Source organism: Rhinatrema bivittatum, chromosome 2, assembly GCF_901001135.1.
Source record: "Rhinatrema bivittatum chromosome 2, aRhiBiv1.1, whole genome shotgun sequence".
Taxonomy (NCBI): Eukaryota; Metazoa; Chordata; class Amphibia; order Gymnophiona; family Rhinatrematidae; genus Rhinatrema; species Rhinatrema bivittatum.
In genome coordinates this window covers 599,709,736-599,733,349 of record NC_042616.1, presented here as the reverse complement: position 1 = coordinate 599,733,349, position 23,614 = coordinate 599,709,736, and the positions used below count along the sequence as shown (strand labels likewise).

At 43.4% G+C, this 23,614-nt stretch overlaps 1 protein-coding gene across 1 annotated transcript in view; it reads right to left on the bottom strand.

Annotated features, from left to right (window-relative positions):
- LAMA3 (laminin subunit alpha 3) overlaps window positions 1-23,614 on the bottom strand; it is a 469,061-nt gene that overhangs the window by 407,574 nt on the left and 37,873 nt on the right. Inside the window, 1 exon segment of the mRNA XM_029591143.1 lies at window positions 15,709-15,861. Within this exon segment, the coding sequence (XP_029447003.1) occupies window positions 15,709-15,861 (153 nt within the window).

Genomic DNA, 23,614 nt, shown 5'->3' with positions numbered 1-23,614 from the left:
CTGAATTTAGTCTTTAAACCAAGAGGCAGTTACATGGATAAGAACTGCAAGGCCTCTCTAGCCTGCCCAGTCCTGATATAATACCTGGGAGTCTTACCTGATCTAAGAACATAAGAAATTGCCATACTGGGTCAGACCAATGGTCCATCAAGCCCAGCATCCTGTTTCCAGCAGAGGCCAAACCAGGCCACAAGAACCTGGCAATTACCCAAACACTAAGAAGATCCCATGCTACTTATACAATTAATAGCAGTGGCTGTTCCCTAAGTAAACTTCATTAATAGCCGTTAATGGACTTCTCCTCCAAGAACTTATCCAAACCTTTTTTGAACCCAGCTACACTAACTGCACTAACCACATCCTCTGGCAACAAATTCCAGAGCTTTATTGTGCATTGAGTGAAAAAGAATTTTCTCCGATTAGTCTTAAATGTGCTACTTGCTAACTTCATGGAATGCTCCCTGGTCCTTCTATTATTCGAAAGTGTAAATAATCGATTCACATCTACTCGTTCAAGACCTCTCATGATCTTAAAGACCTCTATCATATCCCTCTCATGCTTTACTCGCTACATTCTCTTATCTACTGCTTAATTGTGCTTGGCCATGCTATGTATTTTGAATGTTCTTATTATTTTGGTCTCCATCTCTTCCCTAGGGAGGGTGTACTATAAATCACCACAATTTCTGTGAAGAAATATTTCCTTATTTACTCTTCACCCTACCCCCTTTAAGCTTCTTATCATGAGCTTGTTTCTACAATTTCCTTTCCATTGACAAATTGTCCTTGTGGTCAACACCTTTAAATCTTTGGCGCAGTGTGTGACAGCAGTCAAAAAGACAAATAGAATGTTCTGAATTATTTGGAACACAACAGAGAAAAAAATGGAAAATATCATAATATCTCTGTATCAATCCATGGTGCAACTGCACTTTGAATAGTTCTGGACACCCCAACTCAAAAAAGACATTTGAAACAGAAAAGGTACAGAGAATGGTGACAAAAATGATAAAGGAGATGGAAAAGCTCCCTTATGGAGAAAGGTAAACAGATTAGGGCTCTTTAGCTTAGAAAAGAGAAGGCTGAGTCGGAGTATGATTGAAATTTCTAAAACCATGGGTGGAAAGGGTAAATAGGGAACAGTTATTTACTCTTTCAAAGATCACTAGGACGAGGAGGTCACTCCATGAAACTAGCCACCAGCAGATTTAAAAGAAATCATAGGAAGCATTTTTTCACTCAACCACAATCGAGCTATGGAATCTGTTACCGGAGGATGTGGCCAAAGCTACTAACATAGTGGAGTTCAAAAGAGGATTGAACAAGTCCCTGAAGGAAATATCCATTAACAGTTATTAGCCAGGTCTGACTTGGGATAGGCAGCATTTATCCCTGAGAGTGAGATACAAGAAATAGATTCACTAAAGGGGACTTGCCGGATACTTGTGACCCAGACTGGCCAGAATACTGGATTCAGTGGACCTTGGCCTGACCCAGCAGGGTTCTTCTTATGTTGACAAATGATTGCTTCTTCTGCATTAATTCTTTTCATATATATATATTTCTATCATATCCTCTAATATTACTTTCTTCTAGAGTGTGCATGTTTATATTCTTTCTCTTCCCGCCATCTCCCTCTTCATTTCCCCCTTTCTGTTATGTAACTTCTCTTACTCTCCCCTTGTTCTTTTTGTGCTCCTCTTCCTCTGGGCAAGATCGTAGCTTCACCTCATTACAGTGGTACCATCGACCACTCCTCCCCAATTTCTTCCCCCTGCTACGGTCACTTCTTCTTTGCTGTTCCTCCCCTTTGCTCCTCTCTTTGCTTCTTCTTGACTCTTCTCTTTTTTTTATTCCCTCCTACTCTCCCTTACACATCTCTCCCTGCAGCTCACCGCTCCTCTTCTCCGGTCTCCTACAAACCTGTGTATATTGCATCTGTAGAAAGTAGATAGCCTCCAGCTCCTGCTTCTTCTCATGGCCCAAATGGTATTGCGCGCTTGCTGTAAAATCAATCAGCTGTGGGAGGAAGCAGGAGCAAAAGCCTTCCCCATGTCCACTAGTTCCTTATTGCTGGCACTGCCAAACAGCATGTACGCTTGGAGGGTACGCCAAGGGTTTGCACAATTGGGCTATATAAATATAGAGTTGAATTTGCATACACCTTAGTTGCTGTACAGTCATTCCAGGTGTTTGAGTGGGTTTTTTTTGTATATTTATAATATACCATGCTTTATTCTTAGAGCAATGTGTCCACTGTATGTGAAACATCAGTGACTTTACTAAATGTTCCTGTAAGTGAGGGAGTGGTGCCCTTGTTGTGAAATGTGCTATAGTTGGCTCTGTTTATAAAAGGGGTGAGTCTCTGCACATGAAAAATTACTGCCTTATTGGCAAAGGTTTTCAAATGGCATATTCAAGATCACTTACAGTATCTGTCTTCATGAGAATATTGACAATTTTTGAAATAAATGTTTTCTGCAGAAGGCTGTCTTGTTTTTAGAGATGTGCACAACACCATCACTTTCATTTATCATAAAAAAAGACCATGGAGATGGACCATTGCTGGGTGACAAGACCATAGAAGGGAATGGGCTAGACTCAACTCCTTTTACAGAAGAGTATGTATGGGAAGAGCTAGGAAAACTGAATGTGGACAAGTCCATGAGGCTGGATGAGGTACATCCCAGGATACTATGAGAACTCAGGGATTTCCTGACAGGTCCAATAAATGACCTGTTCCAATAGATCACTGGAAATGGGAGTGGTGCCACAAGATTGGAGAAGAGCGGTTCTGGTCCCACTTCATAAGAGTGGTAGCAGAGAGGAGGCTGGAAACTGCAGGCCGGTTAGCCTCACCTCGATGGTGGGAAAATAAATGGAGATGCTGCTAAAAGAAAGGATACTGAACTATCAACAATCCAGTAAGTTGCTGGATTCGAGGTAGCATGGATTCACTAGAGGAATGTCCTCTCAGACAAATATGATTGATTTTTTTGATTGGGTGACTAGAGAATTGGATCAAGGAACAGCACTTGATGTTATCTACTTGGATTTCAGCAAAGCTTTTGAGACCGTCCCGCATAGGAGGCTTGTGAACAAAATGAGAAGCTTCGGAGTGAGCGCCATGGTGGTGGCCTGGATTGCAAACTGGTTGACTGACAGGAGACAATGTGTGATGGTAAATGGAACCTATTCTGAGGAGAGAGCCATGTTAAGCAGAGTATTATGGGGATCCGTACTGGGACCGGTTCTGTTCAATTTTTTGTGAGTGACATTGCGGAAGGGATAGAAGGTAGTTTGTCTGTTTGTGGATTTTACCAAGATCTGCAACAGAGTGAATATGCCTGAAGGAGTAGAGAAAATAAGTGATTTATGAAAGCTTGAAGAGTGGTCGAAGATTTAGCAGCTGGGATTCAATGCCAAGAAGTGCAGAGTCATGCTTCTGGGATGTGATAATCCAAAACAGCTGTATGTGATGGGGGAGGGGAAGGCTGATGTACAGGATCTTGGGGTGATAATGTCTGGCGATCTGAAGATCGAGAAGGAATGTGACAAGGTGATAGCTAAAGCCAGAAGAATGCTGGGCTGCATAAAGAGAGAAATAACCAATAAGAAAATGGAGGTGGTGATGCCCATGTACAGGTCCTTAGTGAGGCCTCACTTGGAGTACTGTATTCACTTCTGGAATAGAGACAGGATGGAGGCGGTCCAGAGAAGGGCTACCAAAATGGTGTAGGGTCAGTAGCAGAAAATCTGAGGAGAGACTTAAGGATCTGAATATGTATACCCTGGAAGAAAGGAGGCACGGGGGTGATATGATACAGACCTTCAGATACCTGAAAGGTTTTAATGATGTACAAACATCAAACCTTTTCTGTTAGAAAGAAATCAGTAGAACTAGGGGTCACGAAATGAAACTCCAGGGAGGACATCTCAGAACCAACATCAGATGCCTGATGATCAGATGCCTGAAATTCCCTTCCAGAGGAGGTGGTGAAAACCAAAATAGTGAAGGAATTCAAAAGGGCATGGATTAATACTGTGGATTCCTAAAGGCTAAAGGATGGAAATAAAGAAAAGAGTGCATGGGGGTAACTTGCTGATACGGTGGTTACTACTCTAAACCAATAAGCCTGATATTTTGATGTGACTCAAACATTGCTCTCTGGTTCAGTGGCAGGGAGAAAAGGAGAATTGGAATTGTACAGCAACCAAAGAGGGGCCCGACTTTTCCAGTCTGTGGAAACAAATAAGAATGGGGGTAACTTGCGGATGCGGCAGTTACTACCTTAAACCAATAAGCCTAATACTTTTATGAACTCAAATATTGCTCTTTGCTTCAATGGCAAGGTTATTCGGGGAACTGGATTCAGATGGCAAACAATGAGGGCCCTGACTTTTATGGTCTGGGAAACTGTTAAGCATGGGGTAACCTACACGGTGCAGCAGATACTGGCATAAGACTGGATGGACCATTTTGTCCTTTTCTGCCGTCATTTTTATGTTTGGTCCCATGAAGTAGTCTTGACAGTTTGTAAATATTAGACCTATAGTAAATCTGTTGTCTCTATCCAGCTATATATTATGATGAAATAAAACATCCTAATAAATCGTCTTCATCATCAGAATGCCTCATCCCAATTGAACACACTGCTCTGCACTCATTCCCTTTCGACAAGAACTGCACATCCAGGAGGATCATTCCATTCACAAATTACTCTTCGGGTTCTTCTGCAATGTGGAAGCTTCTTTTTCCACCTCATCACTTCTAGGATAACGTGACCTGATATCAGCAAATTGCACAATACATTATGAACTATCCAAAGGAGCACCCTGGACTATTGTATTTTTCCCCATTTTTCTTCTGTTATGTATTGTGTGCAAAGCAGACAGAGAGACAAGAAGTGCATGTTTACCTCCTGGGTTCTGTTGTGCTTCCCAGCCGGGTTCACTCACTCCTGATGCCGGGCCTCCGGAGCTGGCCTGACTTCCTTGGTGGCGGTGGGCAGCTGCCTCTGCGCCCATGCTCGTCCCGCGATCCCTGGACCTCCAGCTCCACGGCGAGTTCCTCTTGGGCTGACCTGGCCTCCCAACTTGCTGCGCGGAGAGATACCGCCATTTCTTCTTCAGCCTGTGGGCCTTAGGCGCGCGCGTGTTTCCCCAGGATTTAAAGGGGCCACAGCGGGAAAGCCTCCGGCGGCCTCAGATGGTGACATCAACCGACTGCACTTTGTAAGGCAGGCTCTGACATTCAGAGCCTGCCTTGGCAACAGGTGTCCACGTTGTTCTGCTGTGTGCTTCGTTGCTGTTCCAGTTCCTGCTCCAGTACTTGCTCCTGTTTCAGTTTCTGCTCCTGTCTTACTTCGGACAGACCTCCTTGGCTTAACCGGACTTGAACCTGACTCTGAACCTTGCCACCTGCCTCCGACCATTCTGCCTGACCCTGACCACGCTCTTAGCCACCTGCCCTCAACTGCTTGCCTGGACCTGACCTCTGACCTCATCTCGCCTCCTGCTGGGACCCTTCATCACTGCTGCATTCCGCTCTCTGGCCTATTCACTCGGGATCATCCACGTGGAAGCCCACCTAAGTCCAGCCAGCCCCGGTACCCAAGGGCTCAACCTGCGGGAAATGAAGGCTGGTATTGGGAAAGCTCTAGTTGGCCTTCTCTTCCTGCTTAGCCTCACCTCCCGATGGTGGGGACCTGTGGGGGTTTCCCTCATAGGTGTCGCCAACACTACCTCAGGCTAAGGGTCCACCTCCACAACAGGTTCCTGTACTTAAAATAATAAAAACAGGAAGTCACCTACACATAGAAAGCACAGAGTGAAAGAATACAAAGAATTCCAGGAACCCCACACTGCAGATATCTAAAGAATTCACTAGGTATCATTCCTCTTTAATTGGATGTACAATACTTGCATCTTAATATACTACATTGTAGTATTCTTCTGGATCATCTACAGGTACTTTTAATGCTGCTCTTGGCTAGCAATATAAGTATTGCCTTAATAGTAGTATTTGGCTTGCCTTCCACCCAAAGGTTGTATAACTCATAACATTTGGTTTACTTTTCCTTATTTGCATGGTCTCTGTTCTATTTTCTTCTCAAGGTAAGTAATACTAAATGGATTCAGACTCGCAAGTGATGGAGCCATTTGTTGTTTTACTCTATGCCCTCTTTTCTTCCTATATTAGTCCTGGGGGAATTTTGCACTACTGCACAATGCAGAATTTCCACAAATTTCCCCCTTCATGCAGATTTTCATATTTACTTCACAGAATTCACTGCTTCCTGGCCCCACTGTTGCTCCGTCCTCAAACGCAAACAGGATCGTGGAAATAATGGCTCAGCAAGTCTGCCGGAAAAGAAAGGACTCCGTGATCCCAGAAGCGATCTCAGAAGCATGGGCCAGATTTGCGGGAGGCAGCACAGCATTGATTATTAGAGATGCGTTTCTGGGTTGTTTTCGTTTCGTGGTTTGGTTCGGGTCCGTCCCCCCCGTGGGTAAATTTGTTTTTTCTGCGGTTCGGGGGTTTGTTTTCATGGTTCCTGAATTTCATGCTAGTGTGCACTAACATTTTAAAGTTAGTGCACTGACTATGGTTAGCGAGCACTAACACGAAATACGCATTTTTCTGAAATTTCGGAAAAATTTCTTTCGTTTTTGAGTACTCCTGAACCATAACAAATTAGACAATTTCGTTGAAATTGTCTAATTTGTTTAAAACTAATGTAAGGTACATCTCTACTGATTATTATCAAGCTGCACAAGCCTGCCTGAAGAGTTGGATCATTGCACTCCACTGTTTGTTTCCCAGTCAGTGCATATTATTCCTGAACTGTGAGAAAGGTAAATAACGGTTGTGGGGGGAAGCAGGAGGAGGCAAGGAGGGAAGGAGGGAAGGAGGAGGGGGAAAAGGGAGGAGGAGAAGGAGGGGCATTAAGGAGGAGGAAGGGGATTAAGGAGGAGGGGAAGAGGGAGAAGGAAGGGGAAAAGGGAGGGGGATTAAGACAGAGGGGAGAAGGGGGATTAAGGAAGAGGAAGTAAAGGAAGAAAGAGGGGGAAGAGGGAGGGGGACAGAGGAAGAGAGGGGGAGGGGAAGAAGGAGGGGGATTGAGGATGAGGGGAAGAGGGGAAGAGGGGAAGAGGAGAAGAGGGGAAGAGGGAGAGGGAGATTAAGGAGGGGGAAGATGGAGAGGAGGGAGAGGGAAGGAGGAGGAGGGAAAGTGAGTGAAAGTAGAGGGAAAGAGGAAGGGGTAGGAGCTGGCAACAGGAATCACATTCAACCAAACATTACCTCCTGCTGCTGCTGCTGGGCCAGTCTGGCAGCTCTTATCACAAGACCTGCCCCATGGCAGCAGGAGATGACATTTGGTTAAATAGGACTCCTGCTGTTGCTCACACCACGATCCGCCAGGCCACCAACACTAAGTAAACAGGACCCAGGGGACGCCAAATGACCTCATCCGATTGGCAGCTGAAGAAGAGGCCCAGGCCCTGGGAGACAGTGTATGTGTAAGCCCATGTGTGTTGTGAACCGGTGTATGTGGGTAGGTGTCTGCCTGAGAATCTGTGTGTGAGTGTGTGTGTGATTGCATATTGTAAGTGTGTATATATGAGATAGAGAGAGACTAATTGATTCTCAAATGAAGAAGATAAACATTCTCTGTACAGTTTGATAGTTTCTGCCAGAAGGAAATCACTAAGTACCTGACTCAATAAGGGGTTTTCCCATAGACACAAAATGGGAGAAAAGCCTTAATGAATCTGGCCCTAAGTGAGAAAAATGTGAAGGTTCTTTGTTTTCCTTACTATTATTTAAATGAAAATAGTGGATTGCACTGAAATGTAGGATGATGATTTGCAAAAATACTGTGTTATTTTGACAAATAAATCTGTAGAATGCTGCAGAATTTACAGGATGTGTGCACAGAATTTTCAATTTTTTGGCGCAGAATCCTCCCAGGAGTACTGTATATGCTGTTTTTTTTCCCAGAAACGTGAAATATAAGGAAGCTGTTTCTTCTTTATGATCATGCTAGCATCTGGAATGTCAGAGGGAAGAGAATAAGATTTTGATTTGAACATGAATACATGTACAATGTGGCAGAAGGAAGTTAGCAGTAGTAGTAATAGCAGTAGTAACTGATCCTAGATAATCAAATCAGAGAACAGAGAATGCCCAGAGACATGGAATATGGCCTTGGGGGAGCAAGAAGGATTACCATCAAAGAGTTTATGCATCTCTAATAATAATTTTATTAGCACAGTATCATTAAAAAAATGACTAGTTGTACTGAATGCTGCAATAATCACATGTACTTTTTTCTCTTATCCTGTGTATATTAAAAATCCAATAAAAATTAAGATAAAAAAATGTTTATAGCCATCAAATAGCTGAAAGGCCAGCATAGCATGAAACAAAGCAAATCTCTGAGCTGAAGATGATATACCAATAGTAAATTGGTATTATCCATTTTCAGTTCTATTTTAAATATAGCCTTCACTGTTTATTCTCAAGGGCTGCCCAGGAACACAGCATATTCAAAATAATCAATGCTGCTCTGTTGGAGCAAGTCTTAGTAAAAACAGCAAAACAGCATAAGGCCCATAGCCTTACAAGCCCTAACAAATGGATGAGATGGTACAGTCTGGTGCACCCCTTGGAGTGGGTGTGCACAGAAGATATGCTTGTAGAGGTTTGGAGAAGAGATGGCTCCCAAGATGTGACAGGAGTGAGAGGTGCTCATATCCAAAGTCTATGGCTACAGAAATCTAACACCCCCCCACACACACACACACACACACACACAAAAATATTTTAGATCCATCAGTTTCTTTCTGCTCCTTCGCGTCTTCAGCTCAATCAGAACCAAGACTGGCATCTGGCATCCTGAGCATTCATTCATAACTACACAAGACTTTCTCCTCTGGTTTTATATCTTCTAAGATTAGGAGATTGGGCAACTGAATGGCAGATGAAATTTAATGTAGAAAAGTGCCAAGTGATGCACATGGGGGAAAAATAATCTCAACTCCAGGTAAATAATGCTGGGTTCCATAGTGGGAGTCACCACCCAGGAAAAGGACCTTGTGGACAATAAACTGAAACCTTAGCTCAGAGGGAAACAGCAGCAGGGTTGCCAACCGGCTCCAGATTTTCAGGACAGGTTGATCCAGTCATGGTTTTACTCCCCTGCATACTTATAGTCTTGATTTTCTGAGGGAATGCAATAGGTAAATCAGAATAAATCCCAGCGTGCAATGGGGTAAAACCAGGACTGGATCAACCTATCCTGAAAATCCTGAGCCAGTTGGTAACTCTAAACAGCAGTCAAAAAAGAAAATAGAATGTTAGGAACGATCTGAAAAGGAATGGAGAATAAAACGGAAAATATCTTATTGTCTCTGTATCGAGTCATGGTGCGACCACACCTTGAAGATTGTGTGCATTTCTGGTCGCCCCCATCTCAAAAAAAAAAAGCAGAACTAGAAAAGGTGCAGAGGAGAGCAACAAAAATGATAAAGGGAGGGACTCTATAGGCTATTGCTCTTCAGCTTGGAAAAGAGGCGGCTAAGAGGGGACATGATATGATGTGGGGTGGAACGGGTAAATAAAGGACAGCCATTTACCTTTCCAAATACTAAAACAAAGGGGACACTCCATGAAACTAACATTTAAAACAAAACAGAGAAAATACTTTTTCACTCAGCACTCAATCAAGCTGTGGAATGTGCTGTGAGAGAATGTGATCAAGGTGACTATCATAGTGGGGTTTAACAGAGGCTTAGACAAGTACAGAACATAAGAACTTGCCCTTCTGGGTCAGACCAAGGTCCATCAAGCCCAGCATCCTGGGGAAGGAAAAGGGATCTCAAGTATCAGCAAAGAAGGCTCAGGGATGGGGAGAGGAGAAGAGAACCAGGGATAGGAATAGGAGGAGGACCAGGACTGGGATGAAGAGGAAAGAGGACTTAGGATGGGTGGAGGAGAGGGAGAAGAAGATAGGATCGGGGATAGGGAAAATGGGAGATGGAAAAGACTGAAAAAGATAATAGGAGGAATAGGATCAGGGATTGCGGTGCATGGGTTCCAGGATCTGGAAAGGAGGGTGAGGTGGGAAGGGAGGGAAGCGCCAGGATTTAGGGGATGGAATCTGAAACTGCAGTGGGGGAGCGAGAGGAGGAAGGTGTCCCTATCATGCACCAGACCCTCCACTTCCCCCTTTCATCCCATCCCATCTCTAAATCCCCCCCCTCCCCCAATTTGGCAAACACCCTCGCCCATTGCCAATCCCTTCTCTCTCTCACACACACACAAAACAAACCTTGCCACCCCGTCCCCCTCTCTCCCGCATGCAGGCACAAATACCCCAGCTGATCCACTTTCATCCACCAGCCCCTCTCCTTAATCTTCTCAGCTCTGCCTAACCTCCCCACAGTGATCCGCCTTTGCTATGTCTTCTCCAGGTCCGATCCCTCCCCTCTCCTCCCTGAGGAGACAAAAACAGTATCTGAATTCAAGAAAGCATGGGATAAGTACAGGGGATCTCTGAGACAGCGAGGGGAATTGTTAAGAGCGAGAGGAGTTGGACAGATGAGCAGACTAGATGGGCCATATGTTCTTTTTCTGCCATCGTGCTTCTTGGTTTCTATGTTTTTAATAACAGGAGGGGAGGAGCTGTTTTAGGGAGCACAATGGCTCTTCTTTGGTCTGCTAGGTATAGCCAAGGATCACCTTCTCTTCTTCCAATCTCTGAAATACAAGATTTATTTATTTTATTTATTTAAACATTTTTATATACCGAACACATTGTATTCACTTCACTTCGATTTACAATTCAACTGGGGACAAACCATTATTACTCTGACCCATAAACATATTGATCTATTAAAACCAAATAAAAACATGTACCTAGATATAATAAAACAACTTCTAAACCAAATGGAACTAGTGATCAACATAGAGAAAACTGAATTCCTACATCTAGAATGAAAAAACTTAACGATAATTCAGAACCCAATTACATTAAAAAACAACCAAAAAATACAACTAGCAGAGAAAGTACGAAACCTAGGAGTGATAATCGATACAGAATTAAGTATGAAACAACATGTATCTCTAAAAGTAAGAGAAGGATATGCCAAACTTATGACTCTGAGAAGACTAAAACCACTACTGACACCCACCAACTTCCGCTCAGTATTACAAGCCTTAATCTTTGCCAGTACTGACTACAGTAACGCCCTACTACTGGGCCTACCATACATCACAATAAGACCACTACAGATACTTCAAAACACAGCGGCAAGAATTTTAACTGGAAAAAGCAAAAGAGACCCTATCACCGAAACCTTAATAGAACTACACTGGTTACCCGTTGAACAAAGAATACAATTCAAGACTTTATGCACCATACATAAATTAATACACGACAAAAAAGCAGAGTGGCTGAACACAGCCCTACGTGTACATACCTCTCACAGAAATCTGAGATCAGCAAACAAAGCACTGCTAACTATTCCCTCAGTAAAGACGACCAGACTAACCCAGGTAAGGGATAGGGCCCTATCTCTAGCAGGACCCACAATATGGAACAATATGCCATTAGAAATCAGACTACAAAGTAACATCAGAACCTTCAAGAAAAGTTTAAAAACATGGCTATTTAAGCAAGCATACCACAAAGAGAACTGAGAGCAGAAAACAGGGAAATTTTGGTTGCAGTCAGTCTAGCTCACACTCACACACCTTGTTTCTTTAAGTGTGTGCATCTCATTACCTTATCCTAAACTATTCTTTCTTTTTAAACAACAAAGAACCAAAATAAAGTAGTACGATATCTCATAACTGAGTAAGAGGAAACCGGACATGACTTATAACACTCACCGAATTATATATATATATATATATTTTTTTTTTTTTATGAAACAATGTTACAGTAAATTAACGGCACCTGTTTAAGAGTTTAGAATTCCAGATACTGGATTTTACACATAGTTTTTGTGCCCTATTGTGAACCGTTGTGATGGCACCCGCTTAACAACGGTATAGAAAAGACTTCAAATAAAGAAATAAATAAATAAATACTCTGAAATTATAAACAAAAAAGCAGCACATTGGAATTTCTAGGTTAAAATAATAAAATAAATTGTGTACTATACTTTACAAAATAATAAAATACATGGGAGAATGACCAAAAAAGGGATTTAGCCTGACTTTATATAGGCCTCTTCAAACAACCATGTGTTAAGCTTTTTCTTGAATGGTTGAATGCTTGCCTCTAATTGAATGTCGAGTGGAAGAGCTGCTATACTTGCAGAAGCCTCTCTGCCCCTGTTCCCTTTACCCTGCCTGGGAAGGTGAGGGTCAGAGCACAAGCAAAGGGCTGTGTTCTCTGCTGAGTGAGATTCAGCTCAGCCTGGGAAGCAGCAAATCTTCAGCCAGCCTGCCACCCGCCAGAATCTTGCCATGCTGAGGCATGGGCCTAGTGTGCCTGTCGACAAACCCAGGCCTGCCCCCCCAATCCCAGCCTCAGCCCTCTCTCTCTCCCCCCGACCGGCCTGTACTCAACTTTATCCCCATTCCTGTCTTCCCCCCTCTCAAACTCCCCCCTCTCTCAATCTGACCTTTTACCACCAGCTCCGATGCTCCCCACTGAGAATAACTGTGCAGCGGAGCTGGCAGGAGGAGGAAGAGAATGGAGGCCCAATAGCTGCTAAAATTTTGTTCAGCTGAGGAGCTGTCAGTTGAGTAAAGGTACAGAAGCAAAGTGGAGGATCCAAGGCAGGCAATGGGAGGGGTGAGAGAGTACTAAGGCGTAGTGGTGTTTTTCCAGTATTTATCCAATAAACACCTTTTTTTTTTTTTTTGCAAGAGGGGTTTTATCCATATTTATCATTTAAAACCTAAAAATACAAGTCCTAAGTATAAACTTTCCCTTATGGAGAAGGACTACTCATCCCACCTCATGAATAACAGAGTGCCCAGATACAGCAGGTTCTTATCTATACAAAGTTGTCCTTTCAGATAGAGCATAAGAAATTGCCATGCTGGGTCAGACCAAGGGTCCATCAAACCCAGCATCCTGTTTCCAACAGAGGCCAATCCAGGCCATAAGAATCTGGCAAGTACCCAAACACTAAGTAGATCCCTTGCAACTGATGCCAGTAATAGCAGAGGCCATTCCCTAAGTCAACTTGATTAATGGACTTCTCCCCCCAAGAACTTATCCAAACATTTTTTAAACCCAGCTACACTAACTGCAAAACTTATATATTGGGACACTGTCAAGCTTAGTTAAATTACATCCGACCACCCTGGGCATCCATTAACTGCAATGACTTTTTAATGCATTTTACACTGCTTGTTTGTGGTCATTAATGCAAAAGCAAAAACATCAAGAGTACACTCCCTCTAGTGTTCTGCATTAATCTCATCTGACAAGCACTTAAGAAATGTGTTAAAACATAACAAATAAGATAGAGTTCTAGTCATGGAGGTAGGGCTTTCTAGGCCTTTTACTGCAACAGTCACTGCCATTTCACCTCTCTGAGGAATGTCCTGAAAATATGGAGCTCAGTCCCCCAGAGCACCATTCAAGCCCCCAGTCTGTCTCCCAGCTAAATAAAGCTTCTATGCCATAAAGTTCAGGTGTGCAAAAACTAGTCAGAGAAGTAAATGTACGGTTGCCACCTCACCCATGTCAACCAGAACAGGCTGTTCCAGTCCCAGTTTTGCCCCAGTGCATGCATGGAAATGTAGTCCTGGGTTTTTTTGTGTTTTTTTATGGAAACCAGAGCTACAATTCCATGAAAAAACAGAGCAACACCAGGCCTAGGACAGCCCATGTGGGTGGACATAGGTGAGGTGGAATCCCTAAGTAAATCTCTACCAGACAGAGTCAAATCTCTTTCAAGCTGGCCCCAATCACATTTTGCAAGCATGAGAAAAATAGATTGGGCAGTTTTGTGATTCAGGAATTCTGCTGACAAGAGGCCTCATTACACAGAAGGTGGTTCAAAGATCAAATCCCATGAGTAGGGCCACTAGTAAAATTATGGAACTGTTTTTTAAAATTGTGAGGATTTATTCAGATACATTTTCTGCAGAATTCCCCAAGTGACAGACAGAGTGAGGCTTGATTCAGTGCAATACAACCATGAGAGAAACAGAACTGCAGGGAACAAAGTAATCAAGCAAGAAACTACAGGACATACAATATTCGACAATTTAAAGGAAATGCCCCAAAACTCTGAAAACTGAAAAGTCAGAAAATTGCTGACTTTGCACTTCTGTTACACTCACATATTTCCATAATTTCTGTCAGAAACAGGAGGATAAGCCCTGGTACATGAACAGCACAAGTCTCTAATACAAGGAGCAGACCCATTGTATTTTATTCCATTTAGTTTGAAAACAATGTATTTGTCTTGGGTCTGGCAGTTTTCCTGCTGCTCCTCTCTGGTTTCTCTGTTGGGCTACAGCGCCATGGGCCTTCATTGACAAACACCTGGGATTTTCACTGATTTTCTGTGTGTGTGTGTGGTTTTTTTACCCTCTCCTATCTAGCCTAGTCATTGCAGGGCCAGTCCTCGACCAGGGGCCACAGACTGGAGCTTCTTGCAGAGCCCAGCGCACACCAACTGCAGCTTGCAGTCCGCAAGTCTGGCCACAGGGCCTTGCTGTTGTGTGACCTCCGGGACTCCCTGAAAAACCCCTTTCCCCTCCCACGAGGAACTGCCCACGCTGCCTCCTGCCTGTACAGCCTCCCCCTCCCCTGCACCAACCTCAGCCCGCCTGAGGAGACACAGCAAGGCTTGGAAACTGAACCCAGATCTCCTGCATGGCAAGGAGCCATTGGTCCGACCTTGAAAACCTTCTGTGCTTCCCTCTTGCTAAAGGTTTCCAAGCTGCAGTCAATATAATAAAACATATTGCTAAGTGGATAATAAAAGACAGCAAGATTGCAAACATGCACACTGAACTCCACTCAGCCTGCTGCAGGATCCTCACATCACATTGCATATATGCAAAGACCAAAATCTCTGCCCCTGGCTGGCTTTGCACCTCAGCTTCTCTTGCGTGCCCCATGGCTGCTCCTCCTCACCCCCTGCTTGTGCACCCTTCTCATTTCCCTTCCACCTCTTTTATCATCCTTTACTGGTAAAACAAATGTCCCATTTCACACACACGCTGTCCGCTTTGTAAAATCTATTTCTTTTCTCTCGCTTACTCGCTATTCTAATACTGATCCGTCTTTAGGACCGATGCTTTAGGTGGCTCTTTTTGAGCTACTGAATATGTGAAGCTGGGAAGTTTATGGGCCGGCGGTTGGCTCGCTGGCTTATACGGGAGATGTGGCTTCAATTCATGGGCCCATCTGCTCTTTCTCAGACCAGCCAAGCCTGAGGATGCTGCGGAGGTGAGGCAAGGAGTTCCCTGCTCTTGCTCAACAGCGGTGCCTACTGGCCAGATTGAGAATTGTAGCTGCAATGGCTGGGGTAGACGGGATGCAGCTAGCTGTGAAGTAAGGTTCACAATATCATCGTCTAAAGTAGTGGTCGCCTTCAATTGAACTAGAAGCCCATAAGGAGAACAAAGAAGAAACTGATGAATAAAAAAAAAACAAAACCCCATGTAAAACCACTTACAAAATCCTTGCTGTTTACACTATTAGTAATAATAATAATACTCACCTGCCCTAGGTCTATAGTGACATTGACTTCATTGTATTTCAAGCCTAACGAGAGAGGGGGGCTCTGCCACCAGCGCTCTGTTCCATCGATAGCATTGGTAACTGGATGAGCCTTATTGGGGTCTCCAGAGTCACAATAGTCACAGAACTGTCCCTGGAAAAGAAAACACACATTAGCACATCAGTAGGCAGGCATGCCAACAGTTACACCAACATGCAAGCAATCCAAAATAAATGCCAGAGCAAGAGAACGATTCCCTACAGCTCAGCTCGCATCCATCGCAGTCTCGCAGAGCAAACAACCAGATTTCTGAATGATGGGGAAAGTGTGAGGGGGGAAAGATGAACCAAAACAATAGAAACACTTTCCCTCTCTATCTGCTATATCTATATACAAATGCTAACTGGAAACCATTTTTACTCTAAAACTAGTTTTCTCAGTCCCTTCAATGCTGAACCTGTAACTTTCTTTTAAAAAAAATTAAGATCCTAAACACAAAATCTAATGACGTTTAGCAGTGTTATGGGGCGACTACAAATCTCTCCCCTCTGCAGTCACTGCAGGGATAAGCTCAGAGAGCAGGCAGCCATAAGGCTGCTCTCCAATTGTTCCTCCTACGGAATCTGCCATTGTTTCGGGACTATCAGGAGCTGGATCTGAAAGCCCTTGGACTGAGGTCAGAACAGCCAAAAAAGCAGAGGAGGTACAATAATAAAGTAAAGTGGGATCCTGAGGTGGAGCTGTGCATTTATTTTTATTTTTTGGCTCATGGTTTTCTTTGGGGATGACTAAACCTTTCAGTTCTGCTTGGCAACCAAGAAGTTTTAAGAAACCAGTAACTTAAGGGCCAAGAATTGGTTATCCGCAGCCCTTTCTTCACACCGACTTGCACAATCACCTTTCGTCTGTGTTGACCTTTGTTACACTGTTGTTAGCCAGTGATTTATATACTTATTTATGTGTTTTACATACCCTCATTCCATGTGAGAATCACTAGTTCACAATCCCATGAGCAAGGTTTACTACTCTGTTATCTTTATATGCCTCATCAGTGATAACCAGAAGAAAGCGCTGCACATAGCGCAGTCCACCATACGCTGGATCATTTGACGGTTTTATGACCTGTTATTTATTTTTAATTCTTAAAATCAGCCTCGCCAGAGTGACCCCTGAAACTTGGGAATCAGTCATGGAAGCAAGAGCGATCCTGTCACGTCACTCTCTCTCTCTCTCTCTCAAGCTGATGGGGCTATGCTGGCTATGATGTCACAAATGACATCACACACACACACACTGCAGAACTTAAGGGCTCGCCTACCCTATGAGGTAACACCATTATGCACGCAGCAGCTCCCAGCCAGAGGTTCACGGCAGGGTGAGGAGGAACAGCTGAAACCTTTTCCACTTAAGGACTTTAAAATAGCATGTTTATTGATAAACCATGACTATCCCTGCTTGCTGTGTGCACTTTTAAATATTTGTATTGTTTTGGGTTGGGGAAGGGATAGGGGTACATCCTCCTTTGATCTTCCAGCTCAGATCCAAACTTGCCACCTTTTGGGCTACAATGCCATGAGCCTTCATTCACAACTACTCCAGGCTTTTCCCATTCTATTTTATATCCCCACCCAACACAGCCCAGGCATTCATTAACTGCTATTAATCAAGTTGACTTAAGGAATAGCCACTGCTATTACTGGCATCAGTAGCATGGGACAGACTTAGTTTTTGGGTATTTGCCAGGTACCTGTAGCCAGGATTTGCCATTGTTGGAAACAGGATGCTGGGCTTAATGGACCCTTGGTCTGACCCAGTATGGCAATTTCTTATGTTCTTATTCAGTGTTGGCCCTTGGCTAGAGGTCAGACTGCAGGTCCCTTCGGAGTAAAGTAACCTTGGACCTGCAGTCCTCTGCCCACCCAGTATCGCCATTGAGCAATAACTGGGACTACTTCCCCAGGGACTGTGAAATGTTTACTTTTATAAATCAATTATATACACACCAAGTATTTACTGCTAGCTGGTGGGTGGAATTTTCATTTCAGGCCTTTAACTTAGACCTGACATTGAACCCAGATAGTAAATATGTTTTACGTTTTAGCCTGTAAATGGAGCTTTATGTTACAGAAACATGCCTTTAATTATGCTCAAACAAGTAACGTAGTATGTCGACTTCTAGGTACTGGAGTTCAGTAACCAAAAGCAGACGCAGAGTGCAGATTTTAAAGCTTTTCTTTTTACTCCAAAGGGTGTATTACATTATATGCCAATATGCCAATTACAGAAACTGAAAAAAATGATGTTTTTATGTAACGCTACAGTACAAAACCAAGTTATACTTTTACAAATATTTTCCCTTTCGGTATCACAACCCACACTGACTCCATTTCTTTCTGAATGGCAGTTTGAAATGTTCTTAGGAAAACAGGGCCTGTTGTTCTCTCATGTATTTATTTAGCTATTTATTTATTTAGTGTTATTTATAGTTCATAAATTTCAAAAACATCAAAGTGGATTACAAATAAATATAATAAAAATTACAATACAAAAATCACAGAAATAAAATAATAAAACAGAGACCTATATAAAATTCTGTATAATAAACTTGCAAAAATAGAAATGTTTTCAACAGCTTCCTAAATTTAAGATAATCTGGCTGGCTGCGAATTTCCAATGAGGAGAATTCCAGAATACAGGACCAATAACAGATCGAGCTTTAACCCGGGTAACATTCAACTTAGGTTGAGATATGGAAGAAACACTAAGCAAACTTTGTGAAGCAGAACGCAGATTTCAGGATGGTACATAAGATATTTTATCCTTCAAACAAAATGATTCCTCATATTACGCTTTGTGTATAAGAGTTAACAATTTGAAGCAAATTCTTTGCACAACAAGCAACCAGTGCAGCCCTTTTAAGCGACAGGAAATGCTCTCTCTATAATGCAAGCCAAATACTATCCTAACTGCCACATTTATCCTAACTATCCTAACTGCCACTATTATGCCACTATCCTAACTGCCACATTAAGTAATATCCTAACTGCCACATCATTAGGAATCAAACCAGAAGCAGAGTTAAACACTCAACTTTTCACACCATCCACCAAAAAAGGCTCATTCCGATTATGATCTCTCCCATCACGCAACTACTTGCCCTGTCTTTGTTCTCCTTAACTCTGTTTAATGCCCAATCTCTTTCAAAGAAATCCCACATTCTTAACGACTACCTTCTGGAAGCTAAACCAGACATCTGTGCAATCACAGAAACTTGGTTGAAACCCACGGACACAGTTCTAACTAATCAACTTCCCACGCAAATCTATGACATCTTCTCAATCCCAAGACTCAAAAAAAGTGGAGGCGGTCTTCTTCTAGCAGCAAAAAAAGGCTTAAATCTAACCCTGCAACACGCTAATTCAGTTTCCAACCTGGAATGTGCCTGCTTCAAATCCAATCACCTCCAAATTTGCCTTATCTATGCTCCACCAGGAATCCTTGAAGCCGACCCCTCTCCCCTCATTGAATACATCGCTAAACATCTCATACCTGACACCCCTGCAATAATAATGGGAGACTTCAACTTACATGTGGACACATTGCCGCACTCCCTTAATTGTGATACTCTCTTATCTACTCTCAGCTACATGGGATTCCAACAGATCGTTAATAGCCCCACTCATAAAGCGGGCCATACACTGGACTTAATCTTCATTAATGAAGGCATCTCTCTCTCTTCCAAACCCACTTGTTCCTCAGTCCCTTGGTCAGACCACCAGATTATCTCTATGGTCCTCGAGTCCTCAGTCCTTCCTCCTCTTTCCTACCCCAAAACTTCAGTCCAATTCAGAAAACCCTGCTCGTTGGATCTCCTAGGGAACCAACTCTCCAAGGAATTGACACAACTTGACCTGTCAGACGCAACTGCTGGTTTAAAATCACCACATCCTGGTTTAAAATCACCAACAAAGTCGCAGAGGTAACTTGCCCCCTAACCATTAAAGCGTTACCCCATTCCCCGGACAACAGAAAACCATGGTTTACACCTAAACTGAAGTCCCTAAAACAAGACCTCAGAAGCAAAGAACATAAATGGCGCAAAACCCCCTCCTCTACAAATCTGGCTGTTTACAAATCTACCCTAAACGCCTATAGAAACACCATTCTCAGAACAAAGAAAGATTTCTTCGCTAAAAAATCCACCATTTCATCTTTGACTCCAAAGCACTGTTCTCTTATGTCTTGGCCCTCACCAAACCTACCCCACCGACTTTTCCAGACGACCAAGCTCTCAGCAAAGCCACAGAACTTGCTAATTCCTTCGAGAACAAAATCATCAAACTTATTAACCCTCTCTCTTCATCCAATCCTCCACCCCCCTCCACCCTCACAACTTCTCCTCAACGAACTGCAACGCTCGAAGCCTTCGAGACTACTTCTTCACTTGAGAGAGAAAACATTCTTAAGAAACTCAAACCCTCTTCCCACCCTTTGGACACCATTCCTTCGAACCTTCTCATCTCCATCCCAAACATCATTGCTAAACCTATCGCAGAAATTATTAACTGCTCTCTAACTCAAGGTCTAGTTCCAGACACTTTTAAGCATGCCATCTTAAAACCTCTTTTTAAAAAACCTAACCTTTTGACAGCGGACCCTGCAAATTTCCGTCCTATTGCCAACCTGCCCCTCATTACCAAACTTATGGAGAAAATTGTCAACAAACAACTCTCAGATTACCTGGAGGAACACAATATCCTAGCTCCATCTCAGTTTGGATTTCGTAAATCTCTTAACACAGAATCCCTTCTAATTTCTCTCACAGACTCAATTATCATGAACATGGATAAAAGACAACCATACCTACTGGCTCTTTTAGATCTATCCACGGCCTTTGACACCGTCAACCATGCAATCCTCTTAGACCGCCTTGCAGACATAGGCATCACTGGTACGGCACTCAGCTGGTTCAAATCCTTCCTTTGCAACAGATCTTTCAAGGTCAAAATAAACAATAAAGAATCTCATCCGGTCAGCTCCAACTGGGGAGTCCCCCAAGGATCTTCCCTCTCACCAACCCTTTTCAACATTTACCTTCTACCTCTCTGCCACCTACTCTCTAAGCTAAAGTTCACACATTACCTTTATGCGGACGACATACAAATTCTCATTCAGATCACCGAATCTCTACATAAAACCCTAAGCTTCTGGAATAGCTGCCTCCATTCAATTAACATGCTCCTCTCCAGCCTCAATCTAGTCCTCAACACCAACAAGACGGAAATCCTCATCATCTCCCAAGAGGACAACAACCTGCTTCTCACCACACCAACCTCCATGCATTCCGCTAACCTCAATCACTCGCCCCATATAAGAGATCTTGGCGTTCTCTTGGATAACCAACTTAACCTTAAAAAATTTGTAAACACCACCACTAAGGAATGCTTTTTCAAACTGCAAGTCCTAAAAAAACTGAAACCCCTCCTATACTTTCACGATTTCCGTCTTGTACTCAATCCATCATCTTCTCAAAGATTGACTATTGCAACTCTCTTCTTCTCGGCCTTCCCGCTAACACCATCAAACCCCTACAGATGCTGCAGAACTCCGCCGCCTGGATTCTGACGAACACAAAAAAAAGAGATCACATCTCCCCTATCCTCTATAACCTCCATTGGCTCCCCATCAAATACAGAATTCTCTATAAAGTCCTTACTATAATTCACAAAGCCTTACACAATCTCTCCCCTATTGAGCTCACCATCCAACTACGTCCTCATAACTCCATCAGACCGATTAGAAGAGCCTATCTAGGCACTTTATATGCCCCCCCCAGCAAAAACATCCTTAAGGAAACGAGCCCTATCTACAGCAGGCCCCCCACAATGGAATGCACTCCCTCTGGACCTCCGTCAAGATCCATGTCCTCTCTCATTCAAAACAAACTCAAAACATGGCTCTTCAAACTAGCATTCCCAGAATGAAGACTTCTGTTCTGTTCACTTGAATGGATTCTTATACTCCGGTCCTCAAATATGTTAATTGGACTTATTAAGTATTTATCAAGTTCCGTTTGAAATATTCATTTATTTATTAACTATTTTGGTTATTCTTAATTATCTCAACGGGCAAGTTCGCAGCCCCGGTTTTCCTATTACTTACTTGTCCCTCACTTTGTTCCATGTAACGGTCAAATGCAATGTTATGTTTATTGTAAACTGGTGTGATTTATAGTCTTTACAGGAATGCCGGTATATAAAAGTTCAAAATAAATAAATAAATAAAATTTTGAAAAAGCTGGAAAACATGCAAAAGATATTTAGGCAACCCGGCATGCAAAGAATTACAGTAATGTAAATTAAATAAAACCAAGGCTTGTATCACTAAGCAAAAATCAAGGTGGGGAGAATATTAATTAATGGCCTTAGTAAATTCAATTTCAAGAAAGCAATCCTCTCCATCCTTGCCACTTGAGTAGTTAACAGATTAGAATAAAAAATGACCCCTAGGTTATGTGCCAGCATCCATAGATCAACAAGCAAGTTCCCCTATAGCAATTAGCCAACTTTTCCAAGGCCAGCGCTGTGACATTATGCATGGTTATGTGCTGGTTATTTAGGTATAACGAGGCCCCATCCCAGAGTGACTAAACCACACAGTCCGAACAGGAATTAGTGAACATCTCTATTGCTTCCCAGGGTGCCCTCTGACGCCCCACGACCTTCACGAACAACATTATTAACAAAGCCCGTAACTGCACATTCTTTATACTCCTCGTCACATCTTCTCCCTTTTCTGTAATGAACACTTTCAAAGACTGGGAAACCAATGAGCATCACTAAATAGCTCTAAGAGCAATGAGTAGACTGATATATCCCATGAAACAGATGGGAATTATTCCGCCCCAGCGGTCCATCTCCAGACTATAAATCCAGGCCAACAAAGAGTTTCACTATTTGGCCTGATCTGGTGGTCTCAACTCTCTGCGGATCGCTGCTTTGAGCAGACTCCAAGGAGCTTGATGGGTCTGGTCCAGTCTGTCATGGGTCAGAGTGTAGTCCAAGGTGCCAAAGTAGCATAATCTGCTACTAGTAAATCCTTCCCAGGCATGTATTCTGCCACTGGGTTGAACTTTATCAGTCGGATGAGTAATCTTCTACATCATAAAGGTACTCTATCCAGGTCTTTGCTGTTGATGAGACTAACTATTGGCTTGTGGTCAGTCAGCAGTCTGTAGGACTCCAAGCCATTTTGAAAGATAACTCTTTCAGAAGCCCAGACACTTGCCAAGCACTCCCATTTTCCCGAAGAAGTCTTAAGGATCCTGATACACCCCTGGCTGGCAGAGGACACATGCTGTGAATCCAGAGGAATGCACTGGGCCAGGAGCAGTGGAAGGGCTTTTTGGCTGGGGGAGGGGCAAGCCAAGCAAACTCCACCTCTTCCCTCCATGCTCCTGACCCCCCACTGGTCCCTCTCTCCCTCTCTGGCCCCCCCCTTCATCTTTCCCTCCCTCTGCCTTCACCCCCTCACTTTCCCCCTGCCTTTGATCCCACTTCTCTCTTCCCTGTTAATTAGCGGCAGGAGGAGGAGGAGAGCGGCGATGCCTCGAGCCACATCCTCCTCCTTTGCTGCCAGTCCCAAGTGCGTCTTTAAAGCACACGGCTGTACAGAATCCCATGAGCTACAAAGCTGCAGTCAGGGCCAGAGCTGCAGAGGTGAAGGACGTGGCCCAACAAACACACAACTCTGCTCTCCTCCTGCTGCCTGCCCAGCTTGGCCTCAGATTTCCCGCAGCGCTTCCGCAAGAAGAGCCAGATTTTGGGCGGGTCATAGCCCCTGTGGGCCACACCATTCCAAGGCCTGTGCACTGGACTGTACCATTCTCGGTATGAGGGGATGGATT